The 19,958-nt window shown below is 36.2% G+C and overlaps 2 protein-coding genes across 5 annotated transcripts; both read right to left on the bottom strand.

The window, feature by feature from the left end:
* Nucleotides 1-1,228: 1,228 nt before the first annotated feature.
* Nucleotides 1,229-10,479, bottom strand: LOC146141576 (small ribosomal subunit protein RACK1-like). Its single transcript, XM_083389497.1, has 8 exons — nucleotides 10,258-10,479; nucleotides 8,152-8,323; nucleotides 5,968-6,115; nucleotides 5,172-5,267; nucleotides 4,207-4,351; nucleotides 3,132-3,251; nucleotides 2,120-2,220; nucleotides 1,229-1,341 (listed from the first exon to the last, which is right to left on the bottom strand). Exons 1-8 carry the CDS (start codon nucleotides 10,367-10,369, stop codon nucleotides 1,261-1,263), a joined length of 975 nt encoding a protein of 324 aa, XP_083245623.1. The 5' UTR covers nucleotides 10,370-10,479; the 3' UTR covers nucleotides 1,229-1,260.
* A 1,943-nt stretch (nucleotides 10,480-12,422) lies between these two features.
* Nucleotides 12,423-19,383, bottom strand: LOC146141575 (THO complex subunit 6 homolog). Of its 4 annotated transcripts, XR_014498689.1 has the most exons (6): nucleotides 19,256-19,383; nucleotides 15,825-15,934; nucleotides 15,088-15,626; nucleotides 13,849-14,046; nucleotides 12,553-13,270; nucleotides 12,423-12,492 (listed from the first exon to the last, which is right to left on the bottom strand). XR_014498689.1 is itself a non-coding variant. In XM_083389702.1 (5 exons), the coding sequence occupies exons 2-5, from the start codon at nucleotides 15,835-15,837 to the stop codon at nucleotides 13,001-13,003; spliced, it is 1,020 nt and encodes a 339-aa protein (XP_083245828.1). In that variant the 5' UTR covers nucleotides 15,838-15,934; nucleotides 19,256-19,383; the 3' UTR covers nucleotides 12,423-13,000. The 4 variants fall into 4 exon arrangements, 3 of the variants coding, with proteins under 3 accessions (XP_083245828.1, XP_083245829.1, XP_083245830.1); XM_083389702.1 differs by having other exon boundaries at nucleotides 12,423-13,270; XM_083389703.1 differs by lacking the exon at nucleotides 19,256-19,383 and adding an exon at nucleotides 17,606-17,870 and having other exon boundaries at nucleotides 12,423-13,270.
* Between the last annotated feature and the right edge of the window lie 575 nt (nucleotides 19,384-19,958).

Genomic DNA, 19,958 nt, shown 5'->3' with positions numbered 1-19,958 from the left:
ACAACACTGGTATTGACCGATAAGAATAAAATGCCATTTAAACTAAAAAAACTCTTAGGAAAAATCGACATGCTAACCTCTAGCAAGTTTCTGCAATCACCATGTGTATAACGAACAAGAAAACGCCGTTCAACAAATTCGCATTTTTTATAAAAAACGAAATTAAACATAACTAGACAAACAAGCAAATCACAAACTAGGTTAGAATTGGAATTGACAGTGATCGCTCAACTCGTTGAACTAAACAACTAAAATAACATCGATTTGAAATAGTAGTCCATTTTAAATAAGTCAATAAACTAGCTTACCTTTTTGTGCATTTGATTTGCAAGCGCTTGCTATCAACAGCAAAATCACAATCTCATTAAATCTCATTCTTCTCGGTTAAAATTACAACTACTAGTTTCCTCTCAAAACCACGTTTTTCTTTTCACTAAGAAGATAAAATTCTATTGGTTGTTTCTTGTTTGGCGTCATTTAAGCTTTTTGTTCGTAACAATCACCGTTTGTCAGTATTTTTAACTAAAACATGGAATCCAATTCCGCAAAGATAGCACTTAATGGATTTTAATGAAAATATAACTTTACGATTTTTAACGGTATAACGTTGGTTCCCATATCAAACTACTATGTGAAACAGCCATTTCGACGGTTTGCTTAAGTTATATGTACGCAACGGCTTTTTTATTAGTTAAATAGTGTTATGTTTTTTTCAATAAACACGTGTCCAAGTAGCCAAATCTTAAGTTGCTAAATGAAAAGGGTTATAAACCAATGTTAAATACGTGAAGAACATATTTGGCAAACGAAAGCTGAAACGCGTAATCTAAAGCCCTATTTAAAAATTCGTAAGATAACTTAATATTAATATGAACTCTAAGATTTGGCTTATGGCAATTAATTAATTTGGATGTTTAAGTGTTGATAAACACGTAACATACGTTAGTCTCATTACGATTCATAAATAGATAGTTTTGCAGATTTGGGTTTCCCTAGTACGGAACCTCACTGAAGCAATGTGTTTCGCTAGCCTGCCGCTACACTTCCATTGCTGACCGACAGATTAGGTTTTTAGGTGTACTATTATATGTAAACCGTAATGGTTTGTCAAAAAGCAAAAGAGCTAGATTACTGTTGTAAACGTATGTGTGTGTGTTTTTCTTCTATAGTTTTGTTAAATATCCAAGCTTAACTAGTAATCGACTATAGAAAACAGGCCACACACAAGTAAAGCTTTGCGTCCACTTTTATTCTTTAATATTATTGTTGGACTGATTGGCTGGCGAGGATAGAGACTTGCCATACTCTGATCAGGTTGTCAGTGTAGCCAGCGAAGAGGGTCTGAAAATATATTAACGCAGGATAAAATTTAATTTAAAAATGTTCAACCTAACTAATGCATATTCAATAAATATACTGCTGCTGCCAGGCATGGTTTCAATCGTAAAACTGTTCTTCCTGCAAATTTTATTTGTACCAACCTATTCGGAAAAACTTCCTCAGGGCAATATATTTTCAACTATAAGCGAAAAAAAAAACCGTTGGTACTTTAATTTGTTAATTTTGCCAGAACAACAATTTTACAATTGTAATGTATTTTCATTAACCTAAAGATAGAAAACCCGAACCAGTCACAAAACTTCTAAAATCTAAATAATAGGGAAAAAGTTTAGATTAATTTTGAAAAAGCAGTGAATGGAAGAACTCCAAAATCACCTCTGACAACGTGTAATATAAAATCGAGCAGAAAACCGAAAAAATGAGAAATAGTTCTTATTTTTTAGCATATAAGACTTCAACATATGCTATATCTATTAAATAACAGATAACATTATGCTCTTAGCTAATGTAGCACATAATGCTTTAAAAAGGGGGCTTGAACCAAATATGTTATTATTACATTTTCTACCGAATGTATTTTCATTGATGTTTCCCTAAGATAACACTTGTTTCTAGTTAGAAAACTTGCTTAAATTAAAATAAAAGACTGTTCAAAGACTGAAAAATATATAGGGTTATTTTAGCCTTTTTAATATGCATATCAATTCATTTGGCTGAAAAAGTAACACTAATATTTCAGAATCAAATGACAACAAGGGAGAAAAACAGTGATAACTACCTGACCATCGGGCGACCAAGCAAGCGACAAACATTCCGGTTGTCCTGCCTTGCTGTTAAGGTTCAACAACTCCGGTCGAAGCTCGTCAAGCAGCGATTTACCTGCGAAATATATTTATTGAAGAGATATTAGTTCTAGTGCATGGGTTCCTTACTTTTCTTTTTTTTAACCGTGGACCCCTAAATTTGTTTTTGCCTCGCGTGAACCACTGTACACAAAAATTTCAAAAATGACGTCAGAAATTTTACTACATTACAATACAAATAGGCTTCATTAGTCTGCTAAAAAAATGTGATAGTAAAATGGATTCTTAATGCATTAAATGCCAAACAGTTTCATTTTTTAATTTAAAGCCTTTTCTTATATAAATTGATTACTTAAATATACACTAATATTTCAATTAGACCTTTATGGATCCCCAAAACTAGTTCAATGCCCCTCAAGGGGTCCATGGATCCCGGATTAAGAACCCCTCCTCTAGTGTCAAGCTAGAGAGTTACCACAACGAATAAAAAGCACAATACAAAATAAAAACAAAACTTTTTCATGCGAAACTTTGTTACTAATCAAGAATATTGTATATTTTTGATACTATGTTTGACCTTAATATAAACTGCTGTCTCAGCAATTTCACATGTGGTTTCATATGGCTATTTAGGTTTCATGCTTTTCAAAAGGAAATCTCAATGAAATAATCATCAACCACTTGAAATTTCGCCTTAAATACAGCTGTGACCTGTCATTTAAGAGAAAAACAAAAAAAGATAAAGACCAACTTTTTATAAGGTGGAATTATAAGAATAATTTCAACATTCATCACTATAAAAATGTATCTTTATCTGTTTTTTTAGTTGCAAACGGGTTAACTAAAAATGTTGGGGTTTATGTGAAAAAATAACTATTCTTCAAAAGGTGACAAGTGACAATTGACAATTAGTTGGTAAAAAGTTAAGTATATAGTCAAATGTCACACAAAAGGCCCAAAGAAAATGTGTAATAAATAAAAGTTTACCTTCCAAATCCCAGATCTTAATGGTGGGACCACAAGCGGCGCAGAGCCAGTATCGGTTCGGCGAGAATGCAAGCGCATGAATCTCACTTTCACCATTGGAAAGAGTATAAAGATGCTTGCCTGAAATAAAACAGAGTTATTGTCTCTGTTAAATTGTCGTATTTACAAAAGATAGTATACTTTTTATGCAAAAGTTAATTAAAAAGGGGACTTTACTATTTGAAGGAGTTTGTTTTGCATATAAACTGCTATGTCAGAAATCTCAGATGTGGTTTCATAGAACAATTCTATGTTTCATGATTTTCAAAAGGAAATCTCAATGTAATAATCATTAACCACTTGAAATTTTGACAAAGATATATATAATCAAGGTTAAGCAAAAAACTATAAAATTAAGGATAAATATAAAATTCTGGGAAATTTTATTGAAACAAAAAGGTTAGTTACGAACTGGGATGTGATACCTTGTTAACATTTTATAAATTACTTCACCACCAGTCAAATGGTAGACTTTAGACCAGGGATGTCCGACCCGCCTGATGTTTATGTGTGGCCCCACCACTTATTCTCACTTTCAGTAGCCTTTATTTAAAAAAATGTTTCCACTATCATCAAAACGTGTTGAACGTGCAATATTTCATCTAGGCCTAATCTGATATTTATTCTGAGACTCTAATCAAGTATAATGTCGCATTTCAACAGTCACCAAACACGAATGGTGATCCAAAGGAAGATGTTTTTTTTTTATAAATGTTTGTTTTTCCGGACAGTTTTTTCATTTTTCGCAACTCGGATGATAATTGTATATTTGCATACGAGTGCACACTCGAAGAGCGGGTGTTTATAAGTTAAGTTGTTTTATGACATAACGATATGACACACCTTATGATGTCACCCCCTTTAATTTAATAGGTTTTGTGGCCCATCGAAATTTTTAAAGTGGCAATGCGGCCCATTATGCTAAAAGGTTGGTCATCCCTGCTTTAGACTATAAGCTGTTTACCCAACTGGTAAAGCCGTAATACGCCCATGGCAGATTTAAAGACTTGTAACCTAAATTTATATCAAAAAGTACCTTCACTCAAATCCCACAGCATAGCTTGACCATCTTTACCACCGGAGGCGCACAGAGAACCGTCGGGCGAGACTGTTACGGAGTTGATGTAGGCGGTGTGTCCGTAGTGGTTGGTCTTTAGCTTACAGTTAGTAAGGTTCCAGACCTACATGAAAAGTGTTAAGTTGTCTAAATTGTTTATAACTGTTCTATGTTTTTCAACGAGTTGGGCTCAAAGGATTTTATTTTTGGGTTTGTCCTTCACAAGCGTAAGGAGCTCTAGAGCTCTTTTGTACTTCAGCTGGTTAGTCTGTATTTCAGTTGCTTATATGTACATCATGTAATAATATGTTTATTACTAATATTATTATATATCTTTATTTTATATAACATTGTTGTTTTATATTCATTGGAAATAAGTTGCACAAGTTACTGTGGTATAAGTTTATGTAATTATAACAGATAATGACTTGGGTGTAATAACAATACTTTTGAAAAAACAATAACAGAAGTTGTTTGAACTGAACAAAATCAGTTGTATCAAATAAAACAGTAGGAAACAACAAGTAAAATAAGTTGGCCAAAATATTAATGATGCAAAACACGGTGGATTTTTGAGTAAAATAAATTAAATAATCGCCCAAGAACAAAATCGATTTTGTTCAGAAGTGGTTTCATCAAAAAGATCACTTTTTATTTTAATCAAAGAAAAGCGTTCGTTTGAAATCATCAACGACTGTCCTAAAATAATCTTTTATTCCGATTCTGGGCACCAGGATAAAAAATAAGTAAATGATTGCAATTTTGCGGCTTTGTCCTAACACCTCAAAATTGTTTTTTTTTAATACTATAAATATTTGCCATTTAACAAAAACACATACAACTCTATGAAAAATAGGCTTATTAACTGTTTCACAAACAAACAAGCTTAAAAAAATATATATAAATAAAGCAAAAAAGTGCTGTAAAATAGTTTTAGTCCAAACCTTGACCAGTTTGTCGTGACCGCAAGACACAATGATTGGAGTGTTGGGATTGGGTGAGAACTGAACGCACGAAACCCAGTCAGTATGATTGTCCTCCTGTTTAAAGAATGGAATAAACAAAGATTGTAGTCAATTTACAGCTAAACTCAGGGTCACATACTGTAGTTGTGCGACACGCCTTTAACAACTATTACTGATAAGCAGAACAGAATTCCTTAAACTGCTTGTCATATTGCACTTATGAAGTAATCCAAAATCTCAATTCAGTGAATACAAGTGGATTATACTTGTACTTAACTTTGCTGTTCATTTCTGTAATTGGTGGTGGTGGTTTTAATTAAACAACTGTCTTTCAGGAGAGTATTAATTGACGACCAAAAATGGTTGGGTTTGCATAAAAGGGTGATCTTTAGATTTTCTGATAAAAATCCTAATAAGTTAAGTTTTTAAAATTTTGTACACTATGTACGGATCTTGTTAAGTAGCTGGGGATATACCGACATTTAATACACACTTGTACCAATATTAGCAGTTAATATGACTGAAATCTTGTCAAAGCTTGCTTATAAACGGTGGAAACGCAATTCTTATTATTCAGAGTTTTTCAAGCGTTCATTATTTAACCAACTTACAAAGTTGCAAAACTTATATCAATAAGTTTGGAGGTATGCATTTTTGGCAATGGCAATTAGTAGTTTTTCTATTGCAGCAAAAAAATACTTAGCTTGATAGCTTTGTATTTTAGACACTGCAAAGATCTTAAAGTGGAACTTGCTATATTTCCTCAGTCACTCACCATAATGGTGTACTTGCATTGACCCAAGGTGTTCCACAACTTAATCGTTCTATCCCTGGACGACGAAATGATCTGACGGTTGTCGCCGGAGAAAGCAACCGACATCACATCCTTCTCGTGACCACAGAAGCGTCTTGTGGTTACTCCTCTGAAATTAAAGAGTTTTTACCAAAAATTACTAAGTACAGTGGCGTATCCAAAAATGGGGGTGGGGTGTTGGGTTGGGACACCTATTTCACTATATTCATTTAGATTTTTGCCTGAAGTTAACAATTGCACACTTATCCGTTTCAATTCATATGTTTGCTTTTGCTGGACATAAATTGGCTGTGTCTGATTATGTTTTTTATGACGCTCACTTTGTATGCTCTCAATGTCTGAAATAAAATAGGGGAATTCCCCAAGATAAAAATTCACCTCAAGTGTTAAGAAATTTCCTTAGTTTTGTGGACCACATAACTATTTTAACAGGCTTTCACAAAATACACAAAAAACAGTAAAGTGAAGCTTACAAAGTTCAAAGTTATACCAATGTGATTAGACCTTTTTTTGCAAAAAAAGTTGATGCAGGGCACATTTTGTAAGCTAGTGGGTTTAGAAAGGTTTAAAAAGCCCTGTCTAATAAATCGTCAATTCACCAAATTGAGAGAATTACATATTGTAAAGTTATCAAAATCACAATATTTATTTTTGGTGGTTTCATCATTGCAGAACAGTTATCATGAAAATCAAACTGACGTGTCAAGTTTTAATCATCAACCACCAAAAACTAGCACCTAAACTGGAGTTTTCTCAATTCGTGCATGGTTTAAATTTTCCAAGGACATTGTTCAATATTTCAGTTTCGTATATAAACTTAATTTAATCCAAGGTAATAAAAATCTAAGCAAATTTTTTAAGGCCTGATGTGTCAATGAAGAAAATAAATACTAATATCTGATGAAAGCAAACAGATAAGCAAAAGTTACAAAATTCCTATTCCTGGATGTGTCATGAGTTCAACAAAACTATTCCTAAGTAGGGATGCTCAAAGTAGAATATCGAATCCTTGGATTCGAATCCAGATGGGATTCGAATCCAATTCTGCCATTTATTTCGGGTAATTGGAACCGATATAATTTAATGTTTTACCGCGGATTGTTGCGCCTAATTGCACAAACGCGTGTGGTAAGTTGGCCTGTCGCCGCGGCGACCAATTTACAGTGCTTGCTTTAAATGTAACCTTGTAGTGCACTGTCAGCGTTTTTTCGGGCGACCAATTACCGCGTCTCGCGATAACGTTCGTCTAATAATTAAGTGTCAATCAAGCGTTATTGGGCGAGCGGCTAACGTGTAATGTCTGGTGTGGAATTTGCAATTTCCCTAAATGCGTTAAGTTGCAAAAGTAACATAGCGTTGCAAAACGTGCTGGCCGTCCACAAAATGCCCTATGGGGTTACTTAAGGTCAACTTTAGGCCAATATTCAGGGAAATTATGCAGTTATGCACCACGTAATTGTCAAGAATTCGTTATGTCAATAATAACTTTGTATTCTTTGCAGTACATCATATGACTGCATAGCAGATCATGTTAGTCAAAAAAGAAGCAATAATACTTAATAATGCCTTCAAAATCAGGACCGAATTGCTTAAGACTTTTATGTGCAGTGTTGCATTTGCTCACTTTTGGCAAAAATATAAGTTTTGGACACAACCTGGGCAGTTGACATATTACAGTTTACAGAACGGCTTAAGATGACAGAACTTTGTTAAGAATGTTAAACATATGAGAGAGTTTTTTTTATTATAATGTTCACATGTTAGAAAATTGTTTGGGCTATTTTTTGCTGTGATTGTGGGCCCTGTAGGGTAGATTAAGATTAATCCCTTCCTCAAACAAAATCGAGGATAAATAATTTAATAAAAATATACTAGGATTCGCTATTCTGGATTCGTTATTCTAGATTCGAAACCTATTATTCTAGAATACCTTGGGATTCTACTTTGAACATCCCTATTCCTAAGGCATTGTACCAAAAAATATCTACAAAACACTGGCCTATATTATAAAAACAAGATTTGAATTTAAAGAGTGTAGTTTTAAATAAGTTACTCCGTTAAAATGAAATTTGACACAACGATTAAATATTTTGAACATACTTAGAGATACTTTAAAATTGATACAAAATAGAAGGATAAACATACTGTTGCAAGTTCCAAAGTCTCAGGTCTTTATCCCACGATCCAGACAAAGCAAATTGTCCGTCAGACGAGATGACAACGTCCGATACAAAGTGGGAATGTCCGCACAATCTCCTGTTCATCACACCATAGGTGTTCTCATCCCTGGTCAGCTTCCACACGATCAGGGACTGATCTAAAAATAAATAAAAAACATATTTGTTTTAATGCGATGTAATTTGGTATTAAATATTGGCATTTAGTTTGAATTTAATAATTAATCATCGTTACAATTAACTGTTTTCACTCGCGAAAGCACATAAAAAAGCAATGTGTCTGTTTTTATTGGAAGCTGCATCAAGGCTTTTAGCAAATCGAACGCTTAACCTCCGACCAGTCCAGGTTGGAAAGTTTGGCCTGCGCGGGGGATTTTATCCCACTTTCAGCCGCGGTCACAGCCGCGCATTTTATAGAAAATGTGTTCAGCCGCGCAAATCTGACTCGAGCAAACGCGCAAAACTTCAGCCGCGCAAACTTCTGTATGAAACTTAACAAGCACAAAAAAAATTGGCGGGCCGCATACTGAAGTTGCATAACATTTTTTAACGCTAGTTTATAAGACGCATAAAATATAATGCATTATATAAAATCACCTGCGAAACGCAACGCACAGTTCGGCGATTTGGTCACGCATCAGTGGACAACGGTCACGTGTTTAGTGACGTCAAATTAGGCAATATCGAGTAATATTGCATATTAAATGCTATACTATCCAACTTTTTAAATATTTACCTGCGCACTGCGCCCGTACACCAACCAAAAATTGCGCAGTGATTGAAGTATTCTATGAACGCTGAGAGTTTAATATAAATTCGCAATTTACAACTTTCGGTAGCCTGATGGTTTATTTTCAGCCGCGCAAGTTCAAGTCGAAATTTTTTTTTCAGCCGCGCATTTTTTCAGCTGCAAAACACCTCCCCCGCGCAATATCCAAAGTTTCCAATCTGGCGACCAGTTACCCTTGCGTCTGTGACGTTACATTTGCTATTGTTACAAAACGCTGGAAGTTTGTCTGTAAGCACAGGTATCAGTTCATGTCTGAGCGAATTTATTAGCAATTCCCACTAAAATGTGCGGTGATGGCTGCAAAATTTTGTATCTGGGGTTAAACTATGAATCTCAACTTGACAATCGGTAAACACGCATCTCCTAATGTGGCTGTGTGGAGCATTTTAACGACTTGGATATCTGGCAGGGCATCAAAATACTCTGGAAATACAAGTGCAAATTCGGCTACTAAGAAAACCATAATAAGATAACGAACTATATATTGACAGCAGTTTGGGTAGCAGTTCCCCTTTACGATTTGCGTAGATTTTCAACTTATTGAAAAAATGCAAATATTTGAAATGTGCTTTAGTATTGTTTCGCAGATATCATTTTAACATTGTACACACTACACTTCTAAATTTTTGACAATAAGTTGTATGTTTTCGAGTGTCTGAAAAAAAAACACAAAATGTTATTTTACGAGTGTTTCGCAAAAATCAATTAGACATTGTACACTCTAGCGATATTATCAAATCAGGTTGGAAAGTAAGGCCGATGAACGTAAAATGCAGCGAGCCAAAATCACTCAAACGCGCAAAACTTTCGCCGCGCTAACGCTTTTTAGTATAGTACCTCATTTTTAAACGTGCAAATTTTACAAATAACGTTATTACAGCCGCGCAAATTTGGGCGGAAATGTTATTACAGCCTTTAAGCTGTAAAATCGTCTCCCCAGTCAAAATTTAAAGTTTCCAATCTGGTTACTAAATAATAATACTTTACCCACACAAACCCAAATAATGTGTGTTGCTCTAACAATTGTTTCCTGATGTTAGTATTCTAGAACAGCGCCGCATTTTGTAGTAATTTAATCAACTTATTCGGCGCCTCTGGTCACATGTTTATCTGGTTATTGACTTTATTGTAAACAGGACGTTACTTGGTAATCTTAAAATTATTTTGTTTCAATTTCGACGTAGCCTTACCTGGGAAATGTGTTACTCATAAAAACTTACCGATGGAAGTTCGGTAATTAAAATTAACCCATATATAGGACAAGAAAGTGTAATCTTTTTTTACCTCTTGAGGCCGACAGAATCATCTCGGGAATAGCAGGGGTAGTCGCTATCTTGGTGACCCATCCCTTGTGACCGACAAGGGTCCCCCTAAGCGTCATTTGCTCGGTAGCCATGATTGCAGCTAATAGTTTTTAGCCGGATTAGGAACGATTCCTATATAAAAACTTTACAATGGCTCAAGCACCATCTCCACACTCACAGAAAGGAAGAACTCGCTACAGCGAAAATCCGGCCTCACTGTCACTCGCAAACAATCCCGAGCGGCAGCGTGTTTTGTCGGGTTTTCGCCGTGGAATATTAATTCTTCGAATTAGTCGCGATTTAGTAAACCAGTTTGTACAGTTATTCGCGTGCCAAACTCAATATTTGCGGTGCCTTACCATATTACCAGTTCAATTGATTGTTTTCACACATCTGGCCACACAAATATTAATTTCGTAATTGGGTTACCTCTCACTTGATCCTATTTTCGTGTTGGTTGTTAGTTGTTATAACGGGGAACACACAATAATACCTAAAACGCAACAATACCCAACGCAGAAAAATCTATAAAACCATAGCATTAAGACCAACGACATAAAACAGCCAAATACGCAGTAGGCTAATATCCAGTACAGCATGAGATCAAAATCGCCTACAATCTTCATAATAAGGTCTAAATTCATCGGAATTAGGCCTAAATTCATCGGACTATAAGTCCCAAATTCACCGGAAAAAGGCCTAAATGGCCAAAATAACGCCCGAACTTGTGGGAAGAAGGTATGGGACGATCGGGGGTCATCGGTCTGGTATCGGCCGTTTCGGTGACTTCGTTTGGACACCACAGTCTGACCGGCGCCGTCAGGGCGCCGCTATTTTGGCACCGGCCGTTTTGGTCCTGTTTGGGGTTAGTGGTGAGTAATGGGTGGGGTTAGAAAATGGGTTAGCGTTAAAGTTATTAGGGGAGTTGTTGATGTACTTAGGGGTTGGTTCCAGTGTTGTTTAGGGCTGATTCTGACGTTTTTGATCTTATTCCGACGGATTTAGGAATTATTCCGATTTAGGCGGTACTAATAGGCCTACTATTAATTATTAGTCTTATTTTGGCCTTTTTCCGAATTGTGTTTTATTCTGACGTTGGCGTTGTTCTTATCTCGGTCTTAATTATGGCTGGAGTCTGCTAGAACGACTAGGGAATGCGTTAACCCTTAGGCGAGAACTGACGCCTGCAGAAGTCTATAGCTTCTATCGGACTCCAAAGGAGCAGGGCGCTAAAACAACTGTCCTTTTAACTTAATAAACTATGGACTACGGGTTGTTAAAATGGGTTTTGCAAATCTCTTTGGGAACCTGGATTAGTTTTAGGCGATCCAAGGAATAACTCAGACTTCAAGCAAAAATATAATAAAGTAGACTAAATACCAAATGCCGAGACTGTTCGCTTTGGGCATTGTTAAGCCTCAATGAACCCTGGTCAGTCCATCATGACGAAATACTCGGTAACGGAGTTAGAGAATATTACTTGATAAGGCTTCAATATACGTTTATTCATTTTAACCCATTTTTTGACCGCTACTTAAGCTGTTTAACGTAAGATCAGGGCTGTGGACTCGAGACTCGACGGAGTCAATTTGTTTTGCTGGAGCCGGACTCGTGACTGGAGTAAGACCACGTAAGATAGGCTAATCGAGTCCCTAGTCCGACGTGCGCAGTAGGCTACCAAATTTCGCAACTGTCAAATGTAAAGGTGGAATAGCGTTCGGTGAAATATTTTCCAACTGCGTATTGTTATATTGTGGGTGGATAAGAGATATGACATCCCTATGAGTTGATTGCTGAATATCTACCCTACGTTTACGGGCTAAATACAGGTTGTACCGGTACAGTTTGAGCCGGACTCGGGATTCGAGACTAAATCACACTTTGGAACTCGAACTGGGTTATTTGTAATCGACTGCGCAGCCCTGTCTAAAAGTATAACCATACACAAATTTGTCGTTAAATTTTTATAAACTGATTCGTTGTACCGTATTCAAATTATAATTCTTAAACCTTAAACAGTTCATGTGATGTCACAAAATCCACTTCTTGGGAATCATAAAGTGTTTTATTTGCAACAAAACAATGCAGCAAAAGTGGCAGAAAATGTACAAAGACAATTAAAGATAGAAACGACAGTGTTGTAAAAAATGACTTGATTTAAATATCTGGGGCAAAATGACTCGACTAGTTGACTTAAGTCTTTTGGACAAGTGACCTGACTTGACTTAAGTCTTTTGGACCAAATGACTTGACTTAAGTCTTTTGGACAAGTGACTTGACTTGACTTAAGTCTTTTGGACAAGTGACTTGACTTGATTTAAGTCTCTTCGTCAAATAACTTGGGTTAAAATAGGGGGTTTTCATTAAGCATATGATTATAAAGTTGGGTAATTTATCTTATGTTTTGCACCTAAAGCTATTTGCTTGCTATATGTTGCGTCTGGGTCTATTTTTCATTTGGTTTATTGCTTATAATTGAACGTATTTACCAATTTTAATATTTAACGTTTATTTTTTATGATAAGGACGTAACTTGTAGCTCTAATTATGACTTGCCTGGGACTTAACATGTTAATTGTTCAAAAATACTTGACTTGGACTTTGTTCTTTTCCAAAATGACTTAACTTTGACTTAAGTTAATTTACAACCGACTTATCTGGGATTTAGGTCATTTCAAAATGAATCATTTTCCGAACTGACAAACGACATAGTTTTAAATTGGTCAAACAAGAGACAGACAAGGTCCATCGTACCCAATATTAGTAAAAAGTTGAATTTCACTGCCAGTTCCAGTAATTGCGAGTGGGAGTTTTTTGGTTTCGCCTCGACTGAACGCAATGCTGAAAATGTTGCGAAGCTTGCACGGTATTGATGCTTTGTGGCTACCGTTCAGTCTCCATCTGTGAATGAAAGGCTGATTGCCGCTGCCGATGATTTCATCTTCAAAGAAGTGAAGGGAATGCGGAATGAAATCGACTGATTCTTTGGGTGTCTGAAACAATGAATCGTACGATAATTAATGAAATATTTTCTATTTGGAAAATAAACACAAATTTTCTTTCGAATAAACAAAATTTCTCTGAATCCAAATGGTGAAAAATATATGATGTAAGTAACGAAGAATTAAACTAAGAAAACCGGGGTTATCGCTAGGTGCACAAATAGGCAACCAATGTCGTAGTTTAAATATTTTTAAGGAGGTAGAGGGATGGCCTGGTAAAAAAAAATAATTTTTTACCGATATGGTGTACCTGCGAAAAAATTATTTAACCCGCACGCCATTCCGGCAGCAATTCTTTATACCTAAATTTCAGCCGAAATGTCACCTTTGGTTCAGTGTAAAATCTTATATAACTCAACTATTTTTAGAGCATAATGGTTGGAGCTCAGTTTGAGTCAAAACCATCCCCCCAAAAAAATTTTTTGTGAAGCAAAAAAACAAATTTGTACAAAAAAGTTCAGTCCCACTTAGTGCATCAGCATGAGGAAAAGTAAAACAATATTTATAGTTACTGAAAAAGCTTAACCATGAGTTGCACAAACTAGTCAATTAAGTAACCTAATACTTACATCCATGGCAGGATGTACCAGGCTGGTAGACCTGATATGCCACAGAGATGTCATTGGTCCACCTCCGCAAACCAACCATTCTTGTGTGTCATCCACTGCCAGACATTTTATCCAACTGCCAAGTTTAGGTCGCTTGATCGATTTGTTCTTCGAAGGCTCAATCGTTTTCACTTCATTGAAAGTTTGGCAATCCCATATCTGTTAGCAGTTTCAAGAGAAATTTGATTTATTTATTGATTTAACGAAAATCAGGTTGGCAGTCTTACTAATTTAACAAAATGTGACATTTTACTAGATTTGCTAAGTAATGCAATTGTGGCATGTGCAAGAAACTTTTGCCTATTACCCCACTGCATTACCTAGTGCTCAAAGCAAATGGATTTGCAATTGGGGGGTTCGGACCCCCTTTTCGTAGGTGATATTATCGTTTTATGTTAGTTTTTGTCAGGTTTTAACAAACTGTTTGAAGCTGCAGTGTTTCTAATGAAATAGGGTCATGCAATTAAGCTAATGCCAAACCAAAATCAAATGCTAAATGCCCTTTTTCGTTTCTTGTTTGGTCGACCTTAAGGTGGTATATTGGTGACTGCTGTGCGCGTTTCAAAGTCTCCATTTTTTAAGTTATGATAGTTAATGTAAAAGTATTCCCTTTTAGTATATTCTAGATCACATGTTAAATGTGCAATTTACATTAAAAAAATTATCTCTCAACCACATCTTGTATTTCAGCTGACTGGAGACACAGCTCGGCACAGATATTGTGCTAATGGTGGCATAATAACACCTGGGAAAAACTATCTTCGTTGACTATTGCAGGTGGTGAAAGGCATTCTCGTAATTTAGCCTAGTCCTGTACATAGAATTTAGGAAACTGCACTGCTGATAGTCGAATTATGATTCCACCACAATTAATCACACAATTTTCACCGGGCAATGGTTTCGTATCGCTCAACGTGCTTACAGTTTAGAAAGGAAATCATAAAAATTGGGCAATCCCCTTTTGTAAAAACTTGCTAAATTGGCTCCATTTTAAAGAAATGATGACAAACAGTATTGCTAATGTTAGTTGTAATATATATATTAACAATTAAGAATTATACACAACACAAAGAAGCAGTGCAAATTAACCAATTTTTTATTTGCAAGGGTTGATTTTTTTAAACTACTTACCAGCAGCAACCCCAATCACGAAACCAGTCTTTGCACCGATTCTATGGCTAAACAATAAAACTTACTTACCTTAACAGTTCCATCTTCAGATGCAGTAGCCAGCGAATTTGAAAGCAAAGCAATGTCGTGAATGTACTCTTGGTGTCCTTCAAACTTCCCACATAAACTTCCACTTTGCATATCCCACTTAGAAACAACCAAATTTTCGCCACCAACAAATAACTGGTTGCTTTTGTCGCCATAACATAAGCTTGTTATGCAGCAGTCAATGCTGAATGCTTCTTGCTTTTTAACAGTGCAATTTGGCTGCGTTATGTCAGTCCACTTCCAAACATTAACGCCGGTTAAGCCACCACTGATTAGTAGTAAGTCAGTTGATGCTAAATTATAAACCGGTCCGTCATGGCCAGAAAATGTATTAATGGGTTTGCGAGAATTTTCTGATTTTTCTTCAACGACATTGGATAGTATTGCTGCAATATCAAAGACTGTGATTTCACCGAAGTTCGTTCCAACCGCGAGGTATTTTCCGCAAGGAGAAAATGCAGAACAGTAAACAGTTGAATGAAGCAAATTCCGTTTCATGGCAAATTGTTTATTATACAGCGCTGAAAATTACACAAAAGATGTTTAATTTGAGACTATATAAATTATTCATATTGACTAAACACAGACTACATTCGGTGGCCCATGCCAACATTTTATAAAGAAATTGATGTTCAGTGCACAAATCAACTAGTGAAAACTGTACAGTGTGTACACCTAAACTAAAAAAAAACTGTTGAGTTGTTAGGAGAATACCTGACCTTTAGTGTGCATAATTAGATTGCATACGACAACTCCATCCAGTTTGGAAAGTATGGCCAATCTTGACAAGATCTCGCGGGTGCCAGGCCGAAAAAATCGGGGTAACCAGCTGCAACAAAGTTAAAAAAGTGAACCTCGGGTGACTTTTTAATTTCCATGTGCACACTATGATTTTCCGATGCACTCTGTATTGCATACATTAAATGTATGCCGATGCGATAAATAAGGGTGCAGTTCAGATTTTTTTCAGGTGCACTTTTAAAAGGTTGAAAAAAAACTTGTGGTTATGCACTTGCTACACTTTCCACAGTGGGCCACCACTACTGCTGCACAGTGCACAACTAATATTTTTGGAAAAAGTGCAATAAAATCTAAACTACTAAGCCCAACAGAATGCCATAACCTAATTTTTGGTTAATTTTTTGGCCGCAATCCTACACCAGAAAAGGCCACTAGAATGTTTTTTGGATAGAATTTTAAGCCAAAGACTTGGCAGCAAGGCACTGGAATGCAATTGGCACATTTGGTTATAGATACACACATGAATTAGTCAACAGAGCACAAGTAAACTTTATTTTGAAAAAATTGTTTTAAGTTTACCTCAACCCCCCAGGTATGTATAACACCTGGATTAGTGAAAAGAGCACAAGCAAACTTTATTTTGAAAAATTTTTTTAAGTGTATCTGAACCCCCCAGGTATGTATAACACCTGGCTGGCAAATTCAGTAACAAGTAGTTTATACATTGTGCTTAATTAAAACCTGAATTATTTCAATAATACTACTACAAAAAGAACTTTGATTTACACGTACTGCCCAGTGACCCACAATTTAATGTTATTCATTTGATTTGGGTCGGGTTAGCGTTTATGTTTAGGTGGTGAAATTTACTTTCTTGAGTTTTGCATGACTTCAATCATTTATTTCGAAATTGATTTAAATTACTTTGTTAGCCGGCCTTAGAAGCAGTCTAACCATATCCAAACCGGAACTTTATGAACCGGTTTTGGGTCATTTTTTCCAAAACGTAACCAAACCTGAACTGTTTTTTGTAAGATTTTAAGGAGCCGAACTGGAACTGAACCGAATAATTTGAAAGAACCTAAACCTTAACCAAACCCGTAAACAAAAGCGGTTCACTCCAGCATAACGTCACAACTTTTTAACGGAACAAAGTTACGCCTTATTCAAAATTTTATCAAAACAGATTAATATTGATTAAATAAAACATGTTTTTTTATTTTTTAGATATTCTAATAATGATTACTGCTTTTTTAATACCTCATGTATAAATAACTTAGATCAAGGGTCGACAACCTTTTGTTATTAGGGACCAAAATCAACCTCAGAAAGGTCTATGCGGACCGCACAAAAAGTTAACTAAGAATTGTGTTATTAAAATGTTAGAAATACTTTAAATCAGGCGGGCCTCGGACTATTTTTTGCGCTTAAAAACGTGTTTAATTATATTTAAGGAGGTAGTAAAGTGTTAGCGCAAATCGTGAAAAAAAAGCGTTTGTTTGTTTTAAAATCCGAGTCCATACGTCGTAATCCATACTACTAACGTATGGAATGGAACGTGCAACAAAACTACTTTGAGGAAACACGATAACATTAATAGTTAATCTAGTTTAGTGTATGTAAACCTTTTTAAGTCAATGCGCACCTATAGCGAGAGCATTTTTTTTATTGGTATAGCCACATTTCTTTTAAATTTCTTGCAAGTTTTTATTACATTGCCGAAAATAAAAAAATGTTAAAAAGTATATATGTCCAATACTTGTGAGTACGTTTTCCGGTTGTCCACGACGCACTTGGCAGCCTCCGACAAAAACCGGAACTTTATGAACCGGTTTTGAAATAACGATGGTCGAACCGGGGTGTTACTAAATACCGAATGGTACCGAATGATACCGAATGATACCGAATGGCACCGAATGGCACCGAATGGTACCGAATGGTACCGAATGGAACCGAATGGGATCGAATGCTAACGAATGCCAACCAAACTAAACGTCTGATTTACTCCTAAATCTGATTTAATTTTACACGAAGGATATCATGTCGCATGAGAGTATTTTAAAACGTATGAGACCTAAGGAGGGATGCAATGAACATGGTACCGAATGAAACCCAATGAAACCTATTGTAACTCGTACTAGAAACACTAAATACCGAATAGAACCGAATGGAACCCAATAGAACCTATTGTAACTCGAAATAGAAACACTAAATACCGAATGGCACCGAATGGTACCGAATGGAAGCAAATAGAACCCATTGTAACTCGTAATAGAAACACTAAATACCGAATGGTACCGAATGGTACCGAATGGTGCCGAATGGTGCCGAATGGTACCGAATGGTACCGAATGGAACCCAATGGCACCGAATGGAACCGAACGGAACCTAATAGAACCCACTGTAACTCGTAATAGAAACACTGAATACCGAATGGTACGGAATGGTACCAAATAGAACCCACTAAACGGTTCTATTAAGTTCCATTCGGTATTTAGCGATAATCCTACGAGATAATTGGGTTCCATTGGGTTCCATTCGGTATTCAGTGATTCTTCTATGAGTACTTTTGGGTTCAATTGGGTTCCAATGGGTATCATTTGGTACCATTGGGTTCCATTGGGTTCCATTCGGTACCATTCGATACCATTCGGTACTGTTCGGTATTTAGTACGGTAAATCTCCTACGACATTGGGTCAAACGAGCTACATTAGGTCCTATTGGATTCTTTTGGGTTCCATTCGGTCCATTCGGTATTTCGTGATTATTCTACGAGTTACAATGGGTTATTTTGGGTTTCATTGGGTTTCATTCGGTACCATGTTCATTGCATCCCTCCTTAGGCCTCATATACGTTTTAAAATACTCTCATGCGACATGATATCCTTCGTGTAAAATTAAATCAGATTTAGGAGTAAAACAGATTAGTTTGGTTGGCATTCGTTAGCATTCGATCCCATGTGGTTCCATTCGGTGCCATTCGGTACCAATCGGTACCATTCGGTACCATTCGGTACCATTCGGTACCATTCGGTATTTAGTACCACCCGTCGAACCGTGGCTGAACGCTGAACCCGAATTTTGATTTGCTCTAAACCGAAACTGAACCGGATTCCGAAAAAAAGTCAAACGGTTCGACTCCCTGCTTATAAGCCTGATTGCATTCCACTGCCATCCCGCCAGAGATCTTTGGCGTGGAATGCTTGCCCAAAACTACGCCAGTGACGTCATTTGGCGTGAAATATCGCCGGCCTGGTAAGAAAAATAGCCGTTTTTGGCATATATATTGTCCTATTTTGGCGTAGGATTTCAGCCAAAACAAATTTGGGCGTAAATCTTTGGCGGCCACAAATTATGGAATGCAGTCAGGCTTACAAGTGTCTATATGGCTATTTGCCCGGAACGCACTTTTAGACTTGCACCCGTTAGTGATTAGTTGTCGAATTGAACAACTTTTGTGTCTGGGTGAATAGCTTCTTCCTTTTTCACAGCATGACGAGCATTGCTTAAAAGTTCAAAGTAAAACAGAAAAACAGGAAAATAAACAAGAAAACAAAACAATTTTCTTTACAAAAGTAACGCATGACTTACTTTGTTTACGCATTGATACTTTTTACTCAAAGTTTGTTCCTGAAAACATAGAAATAGACAACGTAGGTGCTTAAAATATTACAAAGTTCTTTATTAAATTTAATAAAAGTAACTGATGGAAGCATAGATATTATGCAATGTTAATTTGTTAATTTAGGCCGGCAACGAAATTTAAAAGTTTAATCGTTAGCAGCTTAATGACGCTGTTCATACCAGGTAAGCCTGATACAGTCTTTTTTACCTAACGTACAGTTGGTCATTTCTACTTTGTACAGTATTGGGATATACTCAAGCAATTATAGTCAGAATTTAGAATAACACCATTGTCGGAATTTAAAACAGTTCACCACAGGACCAAAATAGAACTAAGGCCCCATTATTTGAATAGGATCAAAATTGGAACCTCACACTGACGTAAACAAATCATTTTGAAATGACTTACGGTACGTTCAAGTTAAGTCTTTTTTAATACAAGTCAAGTTATACTTAGAGCAAGTCAACTTCAAGTCACGTCCTTGTC

This window comes from Ascidiella aspersa, chromosome 5, assembly GCF_963924565.1.
Source record: "Ascidiella aspersa chromosome 5, kaAscAspe10.2, whole genome shotgun sequence".
Classification (NCBI taxonomy): Eukaryota; Metazoa; Chordata; class Ascidiacea; order Phlebobranchia; family Ascidiidae; genus Ascidiella; species Ascidiella aspersa.
This window is presented reverse-complemented; position numbering and strand designations above follow the sequence as displayed.

Bases quoted from the DNA above. Each gene is read 5' to 3' on its own strand.
- LOC146141576 (XM_083389497.1), bottom strand. From the start codon at position 10,369: ATGGCTACCGAGCAAATGACGCTTAGGGGGACCCTTGTCGGTCACAAG. The intron at 8,324-10,257 runs GTAAAAAAAGAT...ATTTATTTTTAG, and splicing joins GATTCTGTCGGCCTCAAGAG to ATCAGTCCCTGATCGTGTGG. The intron at 5,268-5,967 runs GTGAGTGACTGA...TTCTTTAAACAG, and splicing joins AATGCAAGTACACCATTATG to GAGGACAATCATACTGACTG.
- LOC146141575 (XM_083389702.1), bottom strand. The intron at 14,047-15,087 runs GTAAGTAAGTTT...AACTGCTAACAG, and splicing joins CTGAAGATGGAACTGTTAAG to ATATGGGATTGCCAAACTTT. The intron at 13,271-13,848 runs GTAAGTATTAGG...TCATTGTTTCAG, and splicing joins TGGTACATCCTGCCATGGAT to ACACCCAAAGAATCAGTCGA.